Here is a 19,062-nt window from a genome sequence, read left to right as displayed (position 1 = left end):
AATGCTTGTTGCTAATAAGAATTGAATGCCTGACGTTCGCTCTTATGCCTTCACAAAAAAATAAAGTATGGCCTCTTCTGTGCTTAGTAGCGGCCTGCAACATCCGTATCACTTCCATTTGGCCGGACATTAGTATCACCTCAATTCGCAACATTACAACGCAAATTATTTCGACGAAATTTCGCTTGACAGTCATCTCCGCTTTCTCGCATCGACTCGCACGACCTTATGAGCAGACGAAAGAGCAATGCACACGTGACGACACACGACTACGCTGTTCCCTGTTTTGCGCACTCGATGGCTCCTTCAGACGGGGTTGTCGCTGAAGGGCAGCTGTGCGTAGGAGCCGTTGCTGGCCCTCTTGCTGTGCTGCGACGGGAAGCGGCTGCCCGCGGCCGGCAGGCACGAGGTCGTCGTGGTGGTGAAGCTGACGCAGCTGCCACGCTGCAGGGTGAACGGCTTGTGCGACCGACCGCAGCCCAGCGCCTGGCGGCACCGGTCGCCGCCTCTGCGAAGCGCTCGCATCGTCTTCCAGCGCTCCAGGTGGTGGCGCACCGAGTTGCGTACCTGCGGAACGCGTATTTAGAGAACAAGCCACCGTGATTCATCTAACTGTATTGAATAGAGAATATTACATTAAAATAGAGTACTTTATTTTCTATAAGCCTGACAAGATAATGCGGCAAGCGAGGGAAAATGTTCCACATTAGCAATTTGACATGCCCTAACAGCGTCAAAAAATAGCAGGAGCAGGGTATAAGGCAGTCAAGAATTTTAATCTGACGAACACTAAACAAATGATGCCGGCTTTTTCGATGGTTGATTTCAAATAAGTTGGCTAAAAACCGCGAAGGTGCCCGGTGTTTTATTCAATTTGTTTCCAATTTTTCGATAATACTTTCTATAGGATCGCTTCTTCCAATCTGTTTTCATTGCTGCTATATTGCGAGCACTAATTTTGCAGTACAGGGAAGTTGAAATGTAACTACTAAAAACATTTGCGAGCTGTTAATAAAACGAAATGTACGCCATACCACCAAACACATGTCGCATGAAGTCAGCCCCGTATTCCTCGCACACAAATGCTAGCTTCTTTCCACCCACATTCCCAAGTTTTCACCCAGATTGAGAAAAAGAAAGATCCGCTAATTCACGAAGCAGCTTCTTGTACAACTTCAGCTGTACGTCACGGTAGGCCAGCGTTTGTTATGTAGTAGTGAAAATTATCTGGGAATTTTTTACTGTATTTCTACCTACCTCGCCATTGAGGAAGCAGTACAGCACGGCAACGCTGAAACCCTGGAAGAAACAGGATCCCATTAAAACAAGTGAGACGGCAACAAAGCGACAAGCAAGAAAAAACACTAAGAAGGGGGTCGCGGCGTAACACCACGAGCTACAGCAACAGGAAAACAGAAAAATTCCCCGCATTTCCCCGAGGGGAAGAATGTGAAAGTGCGAATGCACGAGTTGAATTTGCGCGGTTCGGTAATATTCGCGAAAGAGAGATCACACACACACACACAACTACAAAGAAAGAAAGATGCATTTATTCACAGACACCTATTTGTGTTGTCGTTGTACTTGATTGCTAGAGCGGATCTCAGCTTTGAAATTTCGTGTCAGTACTCCTTTATGCGGGTGCATTAGCCCTTCTCACGCCCGATTCCTGGCCAATCCCCCACGTGGGTATGTGCCATGTCAGCGGCCAGGCAGCGCGCGCCCATCTCCCCCCGTTGCCAAGGAAGACGAGGAGATTCCTGGCCAATCCCCCAAGTGGGTATGCTATGCGGACATCGCCGGTGGACGCAGGTTCAGGGTCGCTTAAGAAGTGCATTCGCACTTAAAAGTACAGCGACAAGATGTACACGACTAGCATACACAACGACGAAGAAGATAACTTTCAAAGCAGTACGCCAACCTATGTGAACAAAATCACCAATTTCCGGATACTACAGTATGTGCATGTGTACGGCATGCCTCTTTCAGAGTTTATCCTGTGCTTCATAAACAGGCCGAAAGTTTACTATTTCTATATAAAGAAACCCAATCTTCATTCAAATGAGCACCATAAACGAGTATCTCGTAGCATTTTCCGTATTCCAGCTTCCCCGACACATAACGAGTACATCACACCGCGACCAGTCACCTCCACTGGATGGAATGAGGCCACAGCATCGCTGTAGAGCTTGGTTAGGCAGAAACTGGGAAACGACATTGCAGTTTCTAGCCAGTACTTCTAGCCAGTGCGCAAGCTGTAAATCGTTGCCATAAGTTTTTAAAAAAAAGAATGCCCCCACCGGACAGAAATATCAACCAAATGTTATGAGCCGCAAAATTCGTGCGCTTGATCAAGCTTTCTGGAACCTTAAACTAATGTGGAAACCTGCCTCTTACTTAGACTCTGAAAAAAAAGAGCAGTTGCAGGTTATGTTAAATATTGTCAAAGAAAAACGCAAGTGGGACACTTCCATAAATGCGACACTGCATCATAAATATTTTTTTTTAATGCGTCCGTATTACATGTCAGTGTCGGCATCACGGTCGCGACACGGAGAGATATTACCTTTTGTTTCGTAATACGTCGAGTGCGAACAGCAATGGCTGTCTACGAAGCGAAATTGGCTTCAAATGACGTAGGGCTAGAATACTCGCGGGAATATAAAGCGGAAATCGATACGACGTTACACGGAGTAACGGGGGAAGCTTTATTTAAAATGTTTGCTTACACAAAACGATGCTCACAGGATCACGTGCGTGGCCTTAGGCCAGTGCTGCAATGGATTCGTTGCCTTTTCGCCGTGTCGTCTTGGGTCGTCGTTGTTTCAAAACTAAGTTAAATAGCCTCAACCTAACAGCCTCCGTTTCTTGTCTTTCTGTGCCTCGCTCTTGCATTTATAATGTTCTCAGAGAAGTTCCTTCTTAACCGCCAGCAGCACTCAAAGCGTCGGGTTGTCGTACTGCAGAGAGATAGTTCTAGACGTCGCAGTCTCACATGGTAAAAAACTGTCGCAAGTTGAATTTTTGGTAGGCGGGGGAAAGGGGGGACGGAAGTAATTTCGCAGTTCTTGTTTTTTTTACATGGTAGGCCTTTCGGCGGTAACATTTTTAGTGCTCCGTTGTGCTGCCGCACATACAGACACCTCAGCGGCATAGAAAATCTCTAAACGAACCCTTAGCCCAATATGACGACATCGATTGCACATAGAAAAGGCCTAAAGCTCTGTAGACGCAACACAATGTTGGTTTTACCCTGCGGCTAAACGAAGCCATGAAGTAACACTATTTGTAACAGCTTGAAATGTCTTGTTTTGACACTCGGTCTACTAAAACACACAGGCGGTCAAGTCGCACTAAATTTAATTGTAGCCGGAAATTATGCGTGAACATTTTTCTTGTGAATATGGACTTTATTTGCAAGTATACTAACCCATAAATTTTGTAGTAAACTCTTGAAAGTTCAGCGTTGTGAGCGAAATCAAGGGAAAGGTTTCATAATAAAATATCTAGCCTGTGCATACATATTTCGAAAGTGTAAGGCAGTTAGTGAAATTATGGTAACTGAATTTCCACGCGTGAAATTCCACTTTTGATGCTACCTCCCACGTATTTATTTGTCATCGATACATGAAGAACTTCTTCTTCCTTATTCAGAATGAAACATTTGTCAATACTAATCCATTTACAAATACTAATCCACTTACAAATTTTCTTTTTTCCCGCGTACCGTGGCTGAATGGAATTCCTTTGCTGAGCCATACTTATTAGATACTGTATAGCCCCGTTTTTTTTTTGTTATTGTTGTTGTTGTTTGTGTCTTGGATTGACAATGCAATGTCCGCCGTTTCATTTTTTTAGTCCCTTTTGCTCTTTTTGTATTGTGCTATTCAAGTGCTCGTCCTGCCAGGACCACAACTGTGGTCTGCAGTATGTATTAAATTAAATAAATAAATAATAAAATAAATATTTAAACCTGCAGCAAACTCGAGAACTGGACAGCGCTTTCTTTGTGGTTTGTGTCTCCCAGGGCATTGGACTGCCTTGTTGAAAGTGTTTCTAGATGAGCTCCCCAACCTTACTCTCGCAAGTAACAATTCAATACCGTTCAGTGTGTTATTCGTTGTTTTCTTTATTGTTTTTCAGCTTGGTTACCGGCGTTTTTGTAAGTACTCCTCAGACATGACTTGTTTTTTCGTTGAACAGAAGATTTGCATAAGCAGAAGAATGAAACCTTTCGGCTGCTCATACGAGTAATTTTTGAAGATAACAGCCCCCGGTTGCTTCAAGCCAAAAACAATGGTTTGTAGCCGGCACCTCACACGTAAATAGACTGCTGAGCACGATAGTAACGTCGTTGTTCCCTTCCTTGTCCTGCCAAGAACCGGAGTAATAAAGCGTGGTCAATGCGGCTTGCGAATACAAATTATTGTAGATATTTTTACTTATTTAAAATTTAAAATTAATCTTAAAAACTGAAGGTCCGTATTTGCACATATATATTATAGGGTTTACCTCATATCACCTTTTGTTACGAAATCCATATTCCTCTCGCGCGAATCTAAATGAATACTCCGCATATTAAAGTAAAGAAAGGGATTTCATTCTAACACACCTGCGTGGACAGCAGTGCTATCTGGAGGTACGTGAACACCACTTTGGCTGTCTTGTGCTGAGGCGTCCAGATGACCAGGATGTAGCTGACGCCCAGTAGAGGAATTAGCACGAGCAGAGCCTTCGCTGCTTTTCTGCGTTGAGAATAGAAAGAACAGCCACACGAATAAACTTGAAGCTGTTCAAGATGATGTACCACTCCTTAGGACAGACCTGTGACCTTAAGTGCACAAACATTTCAAGGAGCCGATCAGGTAGTGTTGAATAATTTTAAGAACGCAAATTTATTTTTAGGGTTGTTCCTCTCATTAATAGGCTCATTCAACTACGCCGTCTACTTGGAAAAATCTGCCGCGGTGGCTGCGGATTGTTTGATCAACAATACTAAACCCTATAAGGGTGGCCTTCGCAAAATCACACCAACTCGCTGGTGTCACTCAGGAGCTGCCCACGTCACACACGCTGCGTGCTTTATCTTCGACTCGACCGGAAAGTATGGCGTCGTGGCCGCCGTTCTCGTGCGAAGATAAAGTCGAAGATAATTCAAGGCGTGTGTGTGACGTGTGCCGCTCTGAGTGACATCAGCGCGTGCATGTAGCTTTGCGACGCTGAGCTGCGGAACGGAGTCCGTTCCCCGCATCTGGAAAGCTGCGGGTCTGTGCGCGGTAGCTGTGTACTCAATTAGAATTTCGTAAACGGCACGATGGTTATCGGTTTGAGTGATGATTCTTTAGAATTTCCACATTGCAATCATATGCGTAACTGCACTAATCAAAAAACTAAATAGCAAATTGGAGTGAATACGTTCATAAATAGCTCTTAGCACCCGTTTTATAGCGCTCGCTATGGCCCCTGATCACTTCGCGGAAGAAAAACAATTATAACGCAGAAAGCCAATTTTGAAAAGTACTAATATCTTCCCTGAAACAAGGGTGACTGACATAGGGTACAACCAAGTTGCCGTCACTAACGTCACAAACTTGCCGCACTAGTGATTGTTGAGCTGCAAGTTGAAAGCTAGTATCTATGTTGCTGTGCACGCACACATGCACCTGCACACACACTCACGCATGTATATTTGTTTGTGTGCGTGCGTGTGTGCGTGTGTGTGTGTGTGTTTGTTCGGGTGCGTGTGCTTGCATGTGTTCGTGGGTGTGTGCTTACATACATACTGTAAAGAGATACTTTTACATAAGTGGCATATATACAAGTGAGGTGCGCTCGTGCAATGCTTTTATGCTACAAGACCAACATTTGAACAGGAGCAAGGGGTCGTGCAGCTTGAGTACCGCATTTCCTCGGAACAGTACGGAATTTCAGATCTTCAAACACCTCTAAACAGTGAACTTGACATTTTCTCTGAAACATATTTCTATTGACCCACTCATAGGAACATATACGCACGATGCAGGAAAAATTTACTACTGCTGAGGATGAAAATGTTACGACCTATTTCTCGCGATCACTTTCCAAATACTCCCTGTTCACACGGCGTGATATGTTACGAGCATAACAGGCACTGCAGTGCGTGTACGCTTGCGCACTTCGATGCTGGTAGCGTCAGTAAATACGCAAAATATCGGCATGTTAACTTACCGATACTGCTGTGACTCCACAGACGTTGCAGCCCGCAGTTTGGTGATTAATACCCACATAATTTGGCTCAAAAAGAAGATGTTCGTCTAGAAGAAGGAAAGGAAAGAAAGTAGCCTGTAGCATAATTTTTTCTTCAAGTCTTCATAAGCAGATCACGAGTGCGCCTTTAAATTGTTATATTGCATTTTAATACGGCCGCCAAAATGTTCTCACAATATTTTCCTCAAATATATTGCTCTGTGCGCTGTAAATAATGAATGGGCGCCTAAGCTTTCTTTTGTGATGTGGGACGTAACCGAGCAGGCAATGCCGCGAAGATGAGCACAAGAGCTCTCGCTCCTACGTCACCATGACGTCATTCTGCCACCCTCTACAGAAACCCGTTGTATCGGCAATAAAGTTCCGTACGATCCCTGCCGCCTGCTCATCCAAAGGTACCATAGGAGAATGCGTGTGCGTTCCCATTTCACGAACCTTTCGCGTAAGCATCTCGTGTAGTCACGTCTCCGACTTGCTCTATCTCGCATCAGCATCATTCGCCTTGTTAAAGGAGCACTGACACGAAAATTTTATGTTACACTTTTATGGCTTTTATCGATGCTTAATGGTCTGGCGAACCTGAAACAGCACTTCAAATACTTCAGTTCGCGATAGTTAATTACATTGAACGGCTTGAAAATCGTTTGTTTCAAATTCCCGCGCTTTCCTCCCGAACGGCGCATATGACAGCCTCCCGGTTTGACGTCACCGCTTTGTGCGGACGTCACCGGTGCCCGCTTGAGAGGGTGTTGCGCCCGCTCGCCGCTCGTGGGGTCGCGCGCGTGAAGTGACGTCACGAGTTTTTGGCGAGCCCTGCGCGTCACTTCTTTTTCCTCTCCTGAAGTGATGTCACGCTGATGTCCATTTGCTGAGTGCCGCTCCGCGCGCTGCTCCGTCGGCGCGATAAATGCGATCCAACTGAACTATGTTCTTCGCGTCGCAGGCCGCTCATATTTCAGCCAGGGTATTCTGTTGAGTGAAGGAAGCGAACTGTGCAATAATATTAACGCCAAAAATTGGTGTCAGTGCTCCTTTAAGTTTCCACCTTTTCCTTCGGGTGTTTATTTGAAATACCTAAAAACACCGAAATCCGCATCGTCACGAATACAAAATTTAGAAGCAACTAGTCCATACCAGTGCCGCATCGGCGCAGTTAAGTATTCCTTCTTTCCCCATACAATTACCGATTGGAACACGTAACCAAATAAAATTATGGGCTCACCGAATGTTTTTACTGCTTTTCAGAGTGTTTCCTGAGTGCTAACATTTAAGTTGCTGCTGTTGACCATATCGTGTTGTTACGTTCCAAACTGCTAAAACACAAACCTGTATTCCCATTTTTGTAGCTTGGTTTTGTATGACAATTTGTTATTTTTTAGATTACTAATTAACCACCTCACACATAAAAATGCCCATAGGGTGCTGTAGGCATTTATAATAAATAAATAAATAAATAAATAAATAAATAAATAAATACAAAAATGAATAAATAAATAAATAAATAAATAAATACAAAAATGAATAAATAAATAAATAAATAAATGAATAATACATTCTATCTATATTGCCCTAGAACTTTTCTTTTCGTCCAGTAGGCCTGCTCACTTTTGTAGACCATGGTATAGTGTCAGTGTCTCGTCTCACTTACCAGTAGAACCAGCATGACCGGTCCAATGAATATGCAGTCGTATATGTCCTTCAGCTGCCATATGCACCTGCAAGGAGAACGTTCCCTTCTGTGACGGTTTCAGCTTTCATACAAACGATTGGGGATTCTTTAAACAGAAGCGTACAAGCAAATCTCTCAATAACCACCTTGCTGCCGTTTTGCAGCTAGGAAATTATGGTTCTCCCGAATGTAGTCTCCGCAATCCTTACTTTCATGAGTTTAATAAAGGCGATAGTCTTCATTCGTCTACTTGAACTCGCAATGTTGTTCTGTATATCTGTCCCTCGATATAGCCACCCCACCAATTGATTAAAGAAATTATTCGAAAAGTTCATTTCGGCGAAACATTTTCAAGCGACTAAATTTGTTGCCAATGTTAATACTTGTCAAAGTGGTTGAGAAAACCAAAATCATTACACATGTTTCAGGCAAAGCGTCCAAGCGTTACTAGAACTGGGTAGTGTTTTCCTAATGGAAAATGGATGTGCGGTTGATATTTTCGAGATCAAGTGTAAAAATACCCGTTGAAACAACATTTTGACGGCAAAATACAGAAAGCGCTCGCACCCCAGCGTATACCTTGTGAAGGTTTCCTAACTACTAAAGTGCACCTCTTTGATTTTCGGGCGTTGGTTCCGAGAACCTTGCTCTCAGGGAAGAAGTTGCAACATCACTACGTAGCTCAAGCACCCCGGTGTACACTTGACACCGAAAAATCGAGAAGGAGGCCAGCTGCAATGGTCACTCAAGAAAGCAACCTTTTTTTTTTCAGTCGTCTGCTACAGTCCACTTCACAAAATGCTGTAACGCTGCTTTCGCTGTCTGTTTTGGCGGGGCGCTCTATACGGACAGGCCACTTCCCGAGTCTAAATACGAGCAGGACGCAGTGACACCGACTCATTTAGGCAGCCATTTTGCATCGCTGCACGTCCATTCACTTCGTACTTGACAAATTGTCAACGTCCATGAGAAAAAAATTTTAGGTGACCATTTCACCTCAAGGATTTTTACCCCCCACCCCAAGGGTTCTGTCACGACCGTCGGTGTCAACAAAAAACTCCTGAGAACAAATAAAAGAAGTTACTGCCACCGCCAGGAATCTAACCTGGAACGAATAGAGAAATATAACGAGAGCCCGTTATCTTACCGATAGAACAACCAGCGAACGCGGAGAGGGGGGGACATAGACAATGCACTCCAAACGCACATCGGCGGGACTACCTCCTGCGCTCTCGCTGAATACAACGTGATAGCGTGACGCGACTTTCCGCGCCGCTGTGCACTACCCCCCCCCCCTTCCCCCCCGGCCAGTGAAGAGCCCGAGCGCGCGCCTTGCGCATGCCCAAGGAGTTATAAAAATTAAATAAAGCTGACACCGACGCGTGGCATCTCGCTTCCATCTCCATCTCTGCCGCCGATCTCTTCACCTCCATCGGTGGCGGCAGAAGAGGAGAAGTGAGTTCGTCTAGCACGGTGTTTAAGCTTTCTTTAAATTTATAAAAAATAAAGAGTTTTGCACTCGCGTGACTTCCCAATACAACTCAGCCAACCAGCGTCCATGAATTATGCATTGATTAACCTTAGCAAAGAATATCTCTTTGATGTAATAAGGGTGTGGTTAAGTGCATTTCACTTGCCTCTGGTTTCACTCTTTCTAGCGCCGCCTGTGTGCATGCAAGTGACGTCGTATAGGGAATCGTTGTGGGTGCCGTTGACAGAATCGCTTTCTATCCACCTGATTTGGGTGGATTGGCGCGTACTTTTTTAGCAGTCTATACTCCGCTTCGATAGCATGGGAGCGCATTGCGCATGCGTAGCGCGCTTTACCACGTACGTGAAAAGCAAATTTAAATTCCTGATGATGTGCCCTCTGCCGCAGTTTTTTGAGGACCAGCCGGCATGGTTTGCGGGCACACAAACAAAACCTTTCATTCAAAGGCTTCACGTACGCACAGCCCATGTTCGTGCAAACAAACCACTTACCCTAATTACCAAAAACACGCATGTTTCCATCTAACTTCACAACGCTTGTCTCGTCTCCGAGATAAAAAGTACTTGTCATGTTTAACGCCAGCTCAATAGGGAATTAGCGTCAGTTAAAGCGGTACCTCCCGTCTTTTATGGGACTGTCCCGATGAAAAACCAAGGGTCCCATGTTGCAAAAAAAAACCGTGCTGTAGGACAATACAACGTTTTGATTAAGTGAAATCTGTTTCCAAAGATAAGCTGCGCATCAGTTAAACCAACTTACCACCCTTAAAGCCGTAACACACGAAAGAACCAAACACCTCCCTACCGTTATACTTAAACTGGCCGCACGGCACGAGTCAATCTCATTTTGTCGTGTGTTAAGAGTGTCCTCTGCTGGCTTCCAGATATGAGCCAGCTTGTCGCCAGACCACAAACGTCCTGGCGGTTTTCGCAGCCCAAGGGAAGCCAGAGATTGTTTGACAAAAGAAAATCGAAGACAACTGGCGCCGCCGGAAGTGACGCGTAGACCTGCCCGAGAAAAACGAATGACCGGTTCTCGCCTCTGGTATCCCGCGGGCAGCCCCGGGCAACCAGAAGTGAAACGTCAAACAGGCCCAGTAACGGAAGGTTTCAGTTTATGACACCAGGTCGGTGGAACGGTGAAAAATGGAATTAAATTCAGCAAACCTCCTTCGTATTTATTGTGAAAGGAGTCAGACGGGAGAGGAAAAGCCTGAAGGCTGGTGAGAGATGAAAGGGTAATACGGGGCAGGGCGGTAGAAGAGCATCGCCTTTCGATGAAGTTTTGAGCGAAGTGAGCAGATACTCGGCCACTTTTTTTCGCTGATTCTCTAAAACAACACGATTTTGATACTGCGCCTTTGCTACTGGCTGTAGCTCAAATAAATACTAGAATTGTAAAATGCGTTTAAGGAGGGTTTAGTTGGCAACAACCAGTTCACCTCTCCATATAAGTATTCGGCGCAAGTTAGCGGGCGGAAGGGGGTATTCGGGAACCGGTAGCCCGGAGATACGGCGTTTTTGAAAACACCCTTGTAGCTGAGGGCTGCGTTATGCCTCATATTTTGTAATTTTCGCGGTTTTGGAATTTCTGAATCACGAGATAAAACTTCCTGCCATTTAAAATTATGAATTGAATTCTAAGTGTTCGGAACATTGACTATTTGGTGCTTTACGCTCTAAAACCTCTCCGGCGTGTGTCCACGCCTTGCGAATATGCCTTCTAACGCCCAGGCAAGATCAGCGTTTGGGAGTCGAGCAGGTCCAGTGTGCGCCTCCAAGCCCGCTCATCCACCCCTTCGATACACACCCACCCATTCGTTGGTTTATGCGGTGGCAAGAAAGGCTTGTTTTTCGGTCATGGCGTGCTGCTCAGAAGGACAGAGGTCTGGAGGGACATTTTTTCGGTCATAGTTTCTGTAGCACTAGTTACAGATCACACACAATTCGGTTATGAGCAGTGCTGTGCGTCATCTCGTTCTATAACAATGCGTCCCTTGCTGGCATTCTGGCAACGCTCATTTGGTGCGGTCGTTGGAACTACGATGCAGTAAGCGAAGGCATACTGCGACTTTATGTCACCCGCCCCCCTCCACTAATCCTGCCCAATTTCATGTTTCCACAGTATTGTTACCTATATTCAGTGAAACCACCGAAACATCGTGTTTCAGGCATACAAGAAAGATCTTAAAATCTCTGTCTGTATTTCTGGCAATTTTTTTTAAATAGCTGGAAGACACTAAAATATTTCGAGACCGCAAATCGCAGTCGCGTGATTCCTGAGGTATATTCGTGCTATATTTCGCTATTTCTTAATTAGGAATTTTTTATGGCTGACACCTCCCTTAGGGTGCTTTCAGAGAGGCACTTGGTGTCTAGATTGAAGGTAAATTAATTCCTTTCAGACAAAATCATTTACAACCATACATTCATTGCGATATTTATCCAAAAGGTGGAATGGACATTTCTCCCATTATTCCTAAAGGCCAATACGGGGAACGCCGCGTAAAATCAACTGTTTTTTTGTGTTCACAGGCAACGCCACCAAAACTCATCGAATATGGCTGCACTGCACTGCATATGCACTGCACGACAACTGAGGCGAATAGCCGCATACAACACAGCTATCTGAGCGTTTCGGATTTCTGTAGAAGTTTCAAGTATCGTAAGACCACTTGAAAAGGCGGTTCAACATCAGCTTCAAAGAGGGTCGGTCAGTGAAAAAGACACACAATACCCATTCACGCAAACAAACAAACAGAAGCTGTTCTCGGTACATTGCAGCACTCACATGCCTCCCGACAGGTTAGGGTAGTTGTGGTTAGGACTGAGGTAGGCTTTGGTGACTGCCCATACCGCAACCACGACAAGTGGTATTCCTGCTGCAGCAAAAACAAAACGCAAAATTGAGAAAGAACACCGTTGCGTAACACAGATAAATACACCCGTCACGCATAATACACTATTCGTAGTTGTAGTGCTAGTGTGGTTAGTTTTACTCTGTCCTCTCGCAACGCAAAACCGGTACCAACAGCTAATCCCACTATTACACCTCATTGGGTAACAAAGTACTGTAACGAAAATATTTACAAAACATCTCCATTCTTTACACTTTTTCTCAGGGACGTATATATGGTGCCGAAAAAAGCCGACAATTTTAACATAGGTAGCCAAGTACGCCGCGATCGGTGTCCCCTGGCTTGAATTACTGCATTACTTGTTTTTTAAGACGTTTTCACGTGTTTTGAGGTCGCCGTTTGCATACCACAAAGAAAAAAAATTTAAAGCGAAGCTTCTGTGTCCTCAGTAACGCAGTGATATGCCAATACGGCATGAAGAAAAGCCGAATGTGTGGGACGCTTATCGGGGGTGAAGTGAAAAAAATAATAAAGCCGTTCCACTCAGCCGAACGGCTTTGATATTTTTTTCAGAAGGGCAGAAGCAGTGATTCGCCATAATGGGCTGTAGCACCGTTATCCGCTCACTGTTACCACCCAATGCAAATCAAATCTCCCACGTTCGCAGTGCTCGCGTGCCCCCCGCCTGAACCTGCGCCTGGGGGAGTTCTGTTCTTTTTCTGCTTGCTTTTCCTCCTGCACGTGCCGGTATTGCACTGCGACTTTTTTTTGGTCTGCTATCGTTAAGAGAGCGAGACAGAGAGAGAGATAAAATTTTATTGAATCCATGCCATTTAGGTGGCGCTTGTAGCCGGTGGCATCCGCCACTTACTGGTGACTGCCATAGCCCTATCGGTTAACTGGACCTGAAGGTCCAGATTGGAGCTGCGGAGCGCAGCCTCCCAGTGCTCCTCAGAGGTGCTAAGTGGGAATGTATTTTGTGGGCATGCCCATATGATGTGAGAACGGGTGGCGTGATCTCCGCACAGGCAACAGGCCGCGGTTGGATAGAGACCTGCTATCGTTTAAACCAACCCAACGAGCGTTGCTAACTAAATCAACGCGGAGGGTGCCGGCTAATTACGTAGATTTTGTTTCAAATGCACCTACAATTTTCTTCGCGCTAAAAAAGGGAGATATACTACAAGCGCCAGCGGTTCATGAGTTTTGAACTCTTATGAGAATGTAAACCGCCTGGCTTTCGAAGCCTGTGGGTTACGCCGCGACGACAGCCGCTACGACGGGACGCCGTGATGCACTACTTAGGTCTAGCGAGCGAGTTGCGATGACAAGGCGAGCCCATAAAATTTTCTGATCTTGAAAAACGCTTCCCGTTGCCGGAAGCCAGACTGGTTCCCTCGCGTTGTGAAGCCGGCTTGTATACGATTGCTCCAATTTGAAATGAACGTCAATCAGCAGGTATCGATTCGCGCCGTCCACCCCAAACCCAGATGTTAGTCATCCGGAGTGTACAACCGAAAGTTCCTCTGGGTACTATAGAAAACGGGTGCGTACCTACAGAGCAGAAGATGCTCGGAGTGTGGGATTGCCCAACCAAAAAATTCATCGCGAGGAAGCTTCGCGTTCGAGCACTGTCGCCGTTAGACCGAGGGGTCATGATTTTTGCCTCTGCTACTCATATTCAGAATCCCAGACTAATGGTTTTGCGTTTATATCAACAGTAGTTTTAATGTTGTAACGGTAAAATGTAGGAAGCATATGAAAGGGTGGCGCTTCAAAGCGCGCCTACATTGCACGAAAGTCCCATGACCCAAGCGACTGGAACATAGCCCCAGTTCTGCCCATTTCTAAAAGAGGCTGCCGGTTTTCAATAGATAACTACCGACCCATATCTTTATTATCTACATGTTCGAAAATAATGGAGCACATTATTGCCGACCACATAAACAATTTTCTTCAACGTAACTCCGTACTAACCGTGCATCAGCTTGGATTTAAGACAGGACATTCCACATCCACACAATTAGTATCTGTGATACACTCCTTCGCTTCGGTGCTAGATTGCAATGGCCAAATTGACGCAATATTTTTGGATTTTAGTAAAGCCTTCGACAAGGTTCCACGTCACAGTTTAATCCTAAAATTAAGGAATATTGGACTTTCTAAAGTTACTGTCTTCGGGGATCCTCTGACTCGCTTTCCGCTAGCACACGAAAAGCGCCGGCCGGTAGCCACCCTTAGTCCGACAATTGACCACCTCCTCATTACGACTGACAGAAGAGGAGCACTGGGAGGCCCTCCCCCAACACATTGAGGTAGTTCTTGGGGGCGACTGGTAACAGAAGCTCCTTCCCCCCGCAACGCAGAAGCCATTATAGAAGGGCAAATAAAGATGTTTCTCTATCTCTCTCTCTAAAGTTATTGTCTAATGGGATAGCGGCCTACCTATCTAATCGCAAGCAATTTGTCTCGCTCGGCGATGAAAAATCTGATCATGGGAACGCGCCCCTTTCCTGTCTGTTTTACTTCCTCCAGTTGTGCCTGGCGCTTAAACTGTTCCCATGATGAAGTACCAACTAGCTCGCATCGACACATTAATTCAGAAAAATCTGACTGTCTTCCAGTTCGCTCTGGTGCTCCCCAAGGAAGTGTCTTGGACCATTGCTTTTATTTTTTGTCAATGCTATCGTATATGAAGCTTGCCCTGTTGTGGAAATGCGGTTATTTGCTGACGACTGTGTCCTGTTTTGTAACCTCACCTGTCCAAGTGACCAAGAAAACCTGTCTAGAAGTCTAGGTAGAATAGGTTATTGGTGTTCCCGCTGAGGAATGGTTTTAAACACAGATAAAAGTGTCATAATACGCATTACACGCAAGAAAGTGCCTTTCAGCTTTAACTACATGTTGGGATCATAACCTCTAAAAGAGGTCACTTCTGTAAAATATGTGGGTTTGACATTAACGAATACTTTATCATGGAACAAGCACATTGACAATGTATGTTCATCTGCGTTTCGTAAGCTGTGTTTTTTAAGACATAAACTTAAGGCCGCACGCTCTAATGCTAAGCTGCTGAGTTATTATTCCTTGATCAGACCAAAACTGGAGTACGCATGTATAATGTGGGATCCGATCACATCTTCAAACATCAGGAAGTTGGAAAAAATCCAAAGGAAGTCCGCCAGGTTCATATATTCTAAATTTCCCCCTTACGATTCCCCCTCAGATTTACTGCGTGACCATACCATTCGATTACTTCAGGCCCGTCGGAAGAAACTCCGTTTGGATTTCCTTTCTCTTGTCGTCAATAGAATGCTTGGGCTAGACCCCAGTAACTATTCAATTCCTTTGTCAAGATGGTCTGCACGCCATGATCACCCGGAAAAGTTTACGTCATATTTCGCTCGCACAGACCATTTTAAGTTCTCTTTTTTTCCCCAAACGTTAAATGATTGGAACGCTGATATTCAATCTCGTTGTGTTAACTCCCTTACTTGATGTTCTCATGTTTATTGTGCATTGTTGTTTACGTTGTTTTTTTCGTCTTGTTGTGAAGCGCCTGTTTTGCTTGGACCTATGAAAGGTCTGCAGTATGTACATAAATAAATAAAAATAAATAAAATACAACGACTAGGTGGCAAAGTATAACATCATTTCGCAATCATGCATAGCCTTTCGTTCTATAGCACATGCGCTAGATTATTCAGGGCCCGCGTAACAATGTTCGGGTCGTAGATGCTTAGAGCACAATCTTCCATCATTATCTCTTTCTCGCGGTTTTTTAAGCTATCACGTCTCTTCTTTAAGGAATGGTGCGCCTTCTTTAAATGCAATGCTTGGTCATTAATTCCGGACAGGAAAGTATCAAGCAATAAGGCCTTCACGAAAACAGAGGTATTTCTTTATTGGCGTGACTTGGCGTGCCCGAGATAAAATATGTAAAGCACCTAGTGCCCAACCGCACGTGATACTGACATTTTCATGATCGAGGCTTAGAAAGTGAGGTTGATAGATGCTCTCTGATAATGAAGTGTTACGGTGCAAACGCCGCCAAAGATTGAGTGAAAGTTTGGGTCACCGCGATCTATTAAACGCCATATACCCTCCCCTCGCTATGAAAGAGCAGCACGAGCGATGAAGGCTTTCAAAAGCCGTTGTTGCAAACGGCACAGGCGGACACCCTCCGCAATTACGTAGCTGGGCGCTTCTTCTTTACTTCATAACGGCAGCAAGTAAAATACTGCTTTTTGGAATATGTTTCTTGTCGCCTCAGCGTTTGAACCGTTCAAGCCTTTCTACGTATGAGCTGTTTTCAAACGCTTTGGCGGTGAGTGAAACTTCTATGGCCGGCTTTGAAGGTTGTTCTCTGCCGAGATGCAGTTTTAAAGCGAATCTTTAGTGTTGTAAAGCCGCCGTGGTGGCTCAGTGGCTATAGCGTCGTGCTGCTGAGCCCAAATGCGGGGATTGAATTCCGGCTGCGCCGACCCCTTTTCTGGTGGTGCAGAAATAGGAAACACCCGGGGTTCGAGATATTAGCGCACGTTAAGGATCCCCAGGTGGACAAAATTATTCCGGGACCCTTCCCTTCGCCGCTCGTCATCAACTTTGTAGCGTCGGCGCGTTAAACCTCATCGTAGTCAAATGAATCAAAAACCACTCTATTGTTTTCACTGATGAAGTCCAACGCGCAAACAGGTGAAATAAAAGAAAAATGCTTCCCGAGGAGCGAATTGAACCTGGGTTTCTCACGTTATGAAGCCGGCGCCTTTGCAATTGCTCCTTTTCGACATTTTGTTTCTATTGGGTTCCAGTTACCGACATTGGATTTAGAAAGGAGTGCATGGGTGTCGAAAATGAGACAGAAAAATCCTGCAAGCCACCGTGTCAAATCGATTATTAGTCACGAAGAAGCCTCCCGTTCAACCACAGTCGTCGTCAGACTGAGGGGTGCCTGATTTTTTACGGCTTCTCTTCTTTCAAAGGAAGTGGTTTAACGCTATCAGCTGCTTATTCGTAGGGAGTCTCAGCCATATTTATCGCAGATTCCTTTCTTGTTTAAAATTTGTAGCTATTCAACCACGCACATAATTTTACTAACCGCATCTGTTAATACCTGCACATTTTCGGGGACTTGACACAAATGCGGGTAATTGAGGAACGAGCTGAGATGCATGTCCCCAAACCCGCAAATTGCATCTTGTCTATTCAAGGTCACGGTATTGGTGGCACCGCAGATCCCTGGCCCGCCCACTCGCGCTGTACCCAAACGTGGAAATGAGGTAGGAAATTAAAGGTAGAAACCTCGAACGGTGGCCTTCAGAGCCCTCGTCAAAGACCGGCCTATAGCACTCTGCATGTATACCAGGCAGGGAGCTGCGACACCTCATTGAACTTAATCGTAAAAAACAATGAAGGACTTACCCCAGTCTCATGTTTTATACTGTAGCGCATGGTATTATCTAAACGCCTTCTGTCAAGTTCTCGGGCCCTAAAAACGGCCCACACCAAAGCAATCTTCAAATCCCTACCCTACCACCGCACTCCAGTTACTTAGGTTTATCACAAAAGTACCGTAATTAACCCACAGATTTGTTTTCTTAAGGCTCAATATTTCAATAAAGTATAAAAGGTCTAAGGTAGATGTTGCATATTTTATTTCATTTACATCAAGCTTTAGGTCTAAGCAAAGACACCAATATTAACTGCAACTCCACAACACGCGTGTACTAATTCATATGTGTCTTTTCTTTCGTAAAACTATTAACTATTCGAATAAACTTCGAAAGCCAGAAGATATGCAGGGATCTCAACAATATTCGAGTCGCCCCTTAATTAGCATTGTGCAACGATAACAAGGCCTTTCGTTATTGCATTGCCTTCTTAGATACTACTTGCGACAACCTTCTTGTAACCCCCCTGAAAGTAAACAGATTTAGAGGTATTGTTGTCGACTTTAAACATGTTTTTTCTGAGCAGCGTATTCCACCTGCGAAAACCCCCTATCAGGGGTTCCAGAACTAATAAATAAATAAATAAATAAATAAATAAATAAATAAATAAATAAATAAATAAATAAATAAATAAATAAATAAATAAATAAATAAATAAATAAATAAATAAATAAATAAATAAATAAATAAATAAATTAAAAAATCAATAAAAAATAAATAAATAGTGTGAATTGGTTCAATGGCTTCGCAGATTTGTTTTCCAGTCGACGTGACGGAAACGGTGGGAAGCATGGCTTAGGAGCAGTGCCAAATTGAACCCAACGTTCCCACCAAAACGCGTTTGAATTGACCAACACTGTGGACAATATGTTTTGTTCCTATGATTTAGGGTGACAGAGTATTTATACCGTGTTAATGTTCTTCAAACCTAACTGCAGTCAACTGCCCTCTAGCGCAGGCTAGAGGCTAGCCCAGATAATTGGAGCCTTCAAGCAGTATGTGGGCCACATCTGGTGCCCATATGCGGCAGCATCACCCAACTCTAAAACTGTGCCGAAAGTGTGCGAAACTTGTAAAAAATGTGTTGTTAAAATACACTCATACGGTTTGGCATCTTAACTCACGAGGGGTGAATAGATGCCTTTAGATTTTTTTCTAAAAACATAGCTGCCGGTGATTGCTTGTCTCGGTCTATTGTTAATAAAATCCGTATTACTACGCTATTTCGTCTCATCTGGCGTATGAAACAGGAGTTACTACACGTCACAAATATATTCATGTACTAACCTACGCCGTAAGTCCCAAAATTTGCGTGGAAAGCTTTGGAACGGTATGCGCAAGAATTATA

At 44.5% G+C, this 19,062-nt stretch overlaps 1 protein-coding gene across 1 annotated transcript in view; it reads right to left on the bottom strand.

Annotated features, from left to right (window-relative positions):
* Positions 1–306: 306 nt before the first annotated feature.
* LOC144167991 (diuretic hormone receptor-like) overlaps positions 307–19,062 on the bottom strand; it is an 82,286-nt gene continuing 63,530 nt past the window's right edge. Inside the window, exons 8-13 of the mRNA XM_077697093.1 lie at positions 12,198–12,285; positions 7,895–7,961; positions 6,208–6,293; positions 4,613–4,745; positions 1,258–1,299; positions 307–567 (exon numbers count right to left, since the gene is read on the bottom strand). Coding sequence (XP_077553219.1) covers positions 307–567; positions 1,258–1,299; positions 4,613–4,745; positions 6,208–6,293; positions 7,895–7,961; positions 12,198–12,285 — 677 coding nt within the window. The remainder of the gene's footprint in view (positions 568–1,257; positions 1,300–4,612; positions 4,746–6,207; positions 6,294–7,894; positions 7,962–12,197; positions 12,286–19,062) is intronic.

Source organism: Haemaphysalis longicornis, unplaced genomic scaffold (assembly GCF_048455015.1).
Source record: "Haemaphysalis longicornis isolate Haplotype H1 unplaced genomic scaffold, Haemaphysalis longicornis Haplotype H1 scaffold_2, whole genome shotgun sequence".
In the NCBI taxonomy this organism is placed as follows: Eukaryota; Metazoa; Arthropoda; class Arachnida; order Ixodida; family Ixodidae; genus Haemaphysalis; species Haemaphysalis longicornis.
Note: the sequence above shows the minus strand (reverse complement) of the source record. Positions and strands in the feature narration are given on the sequence as shown.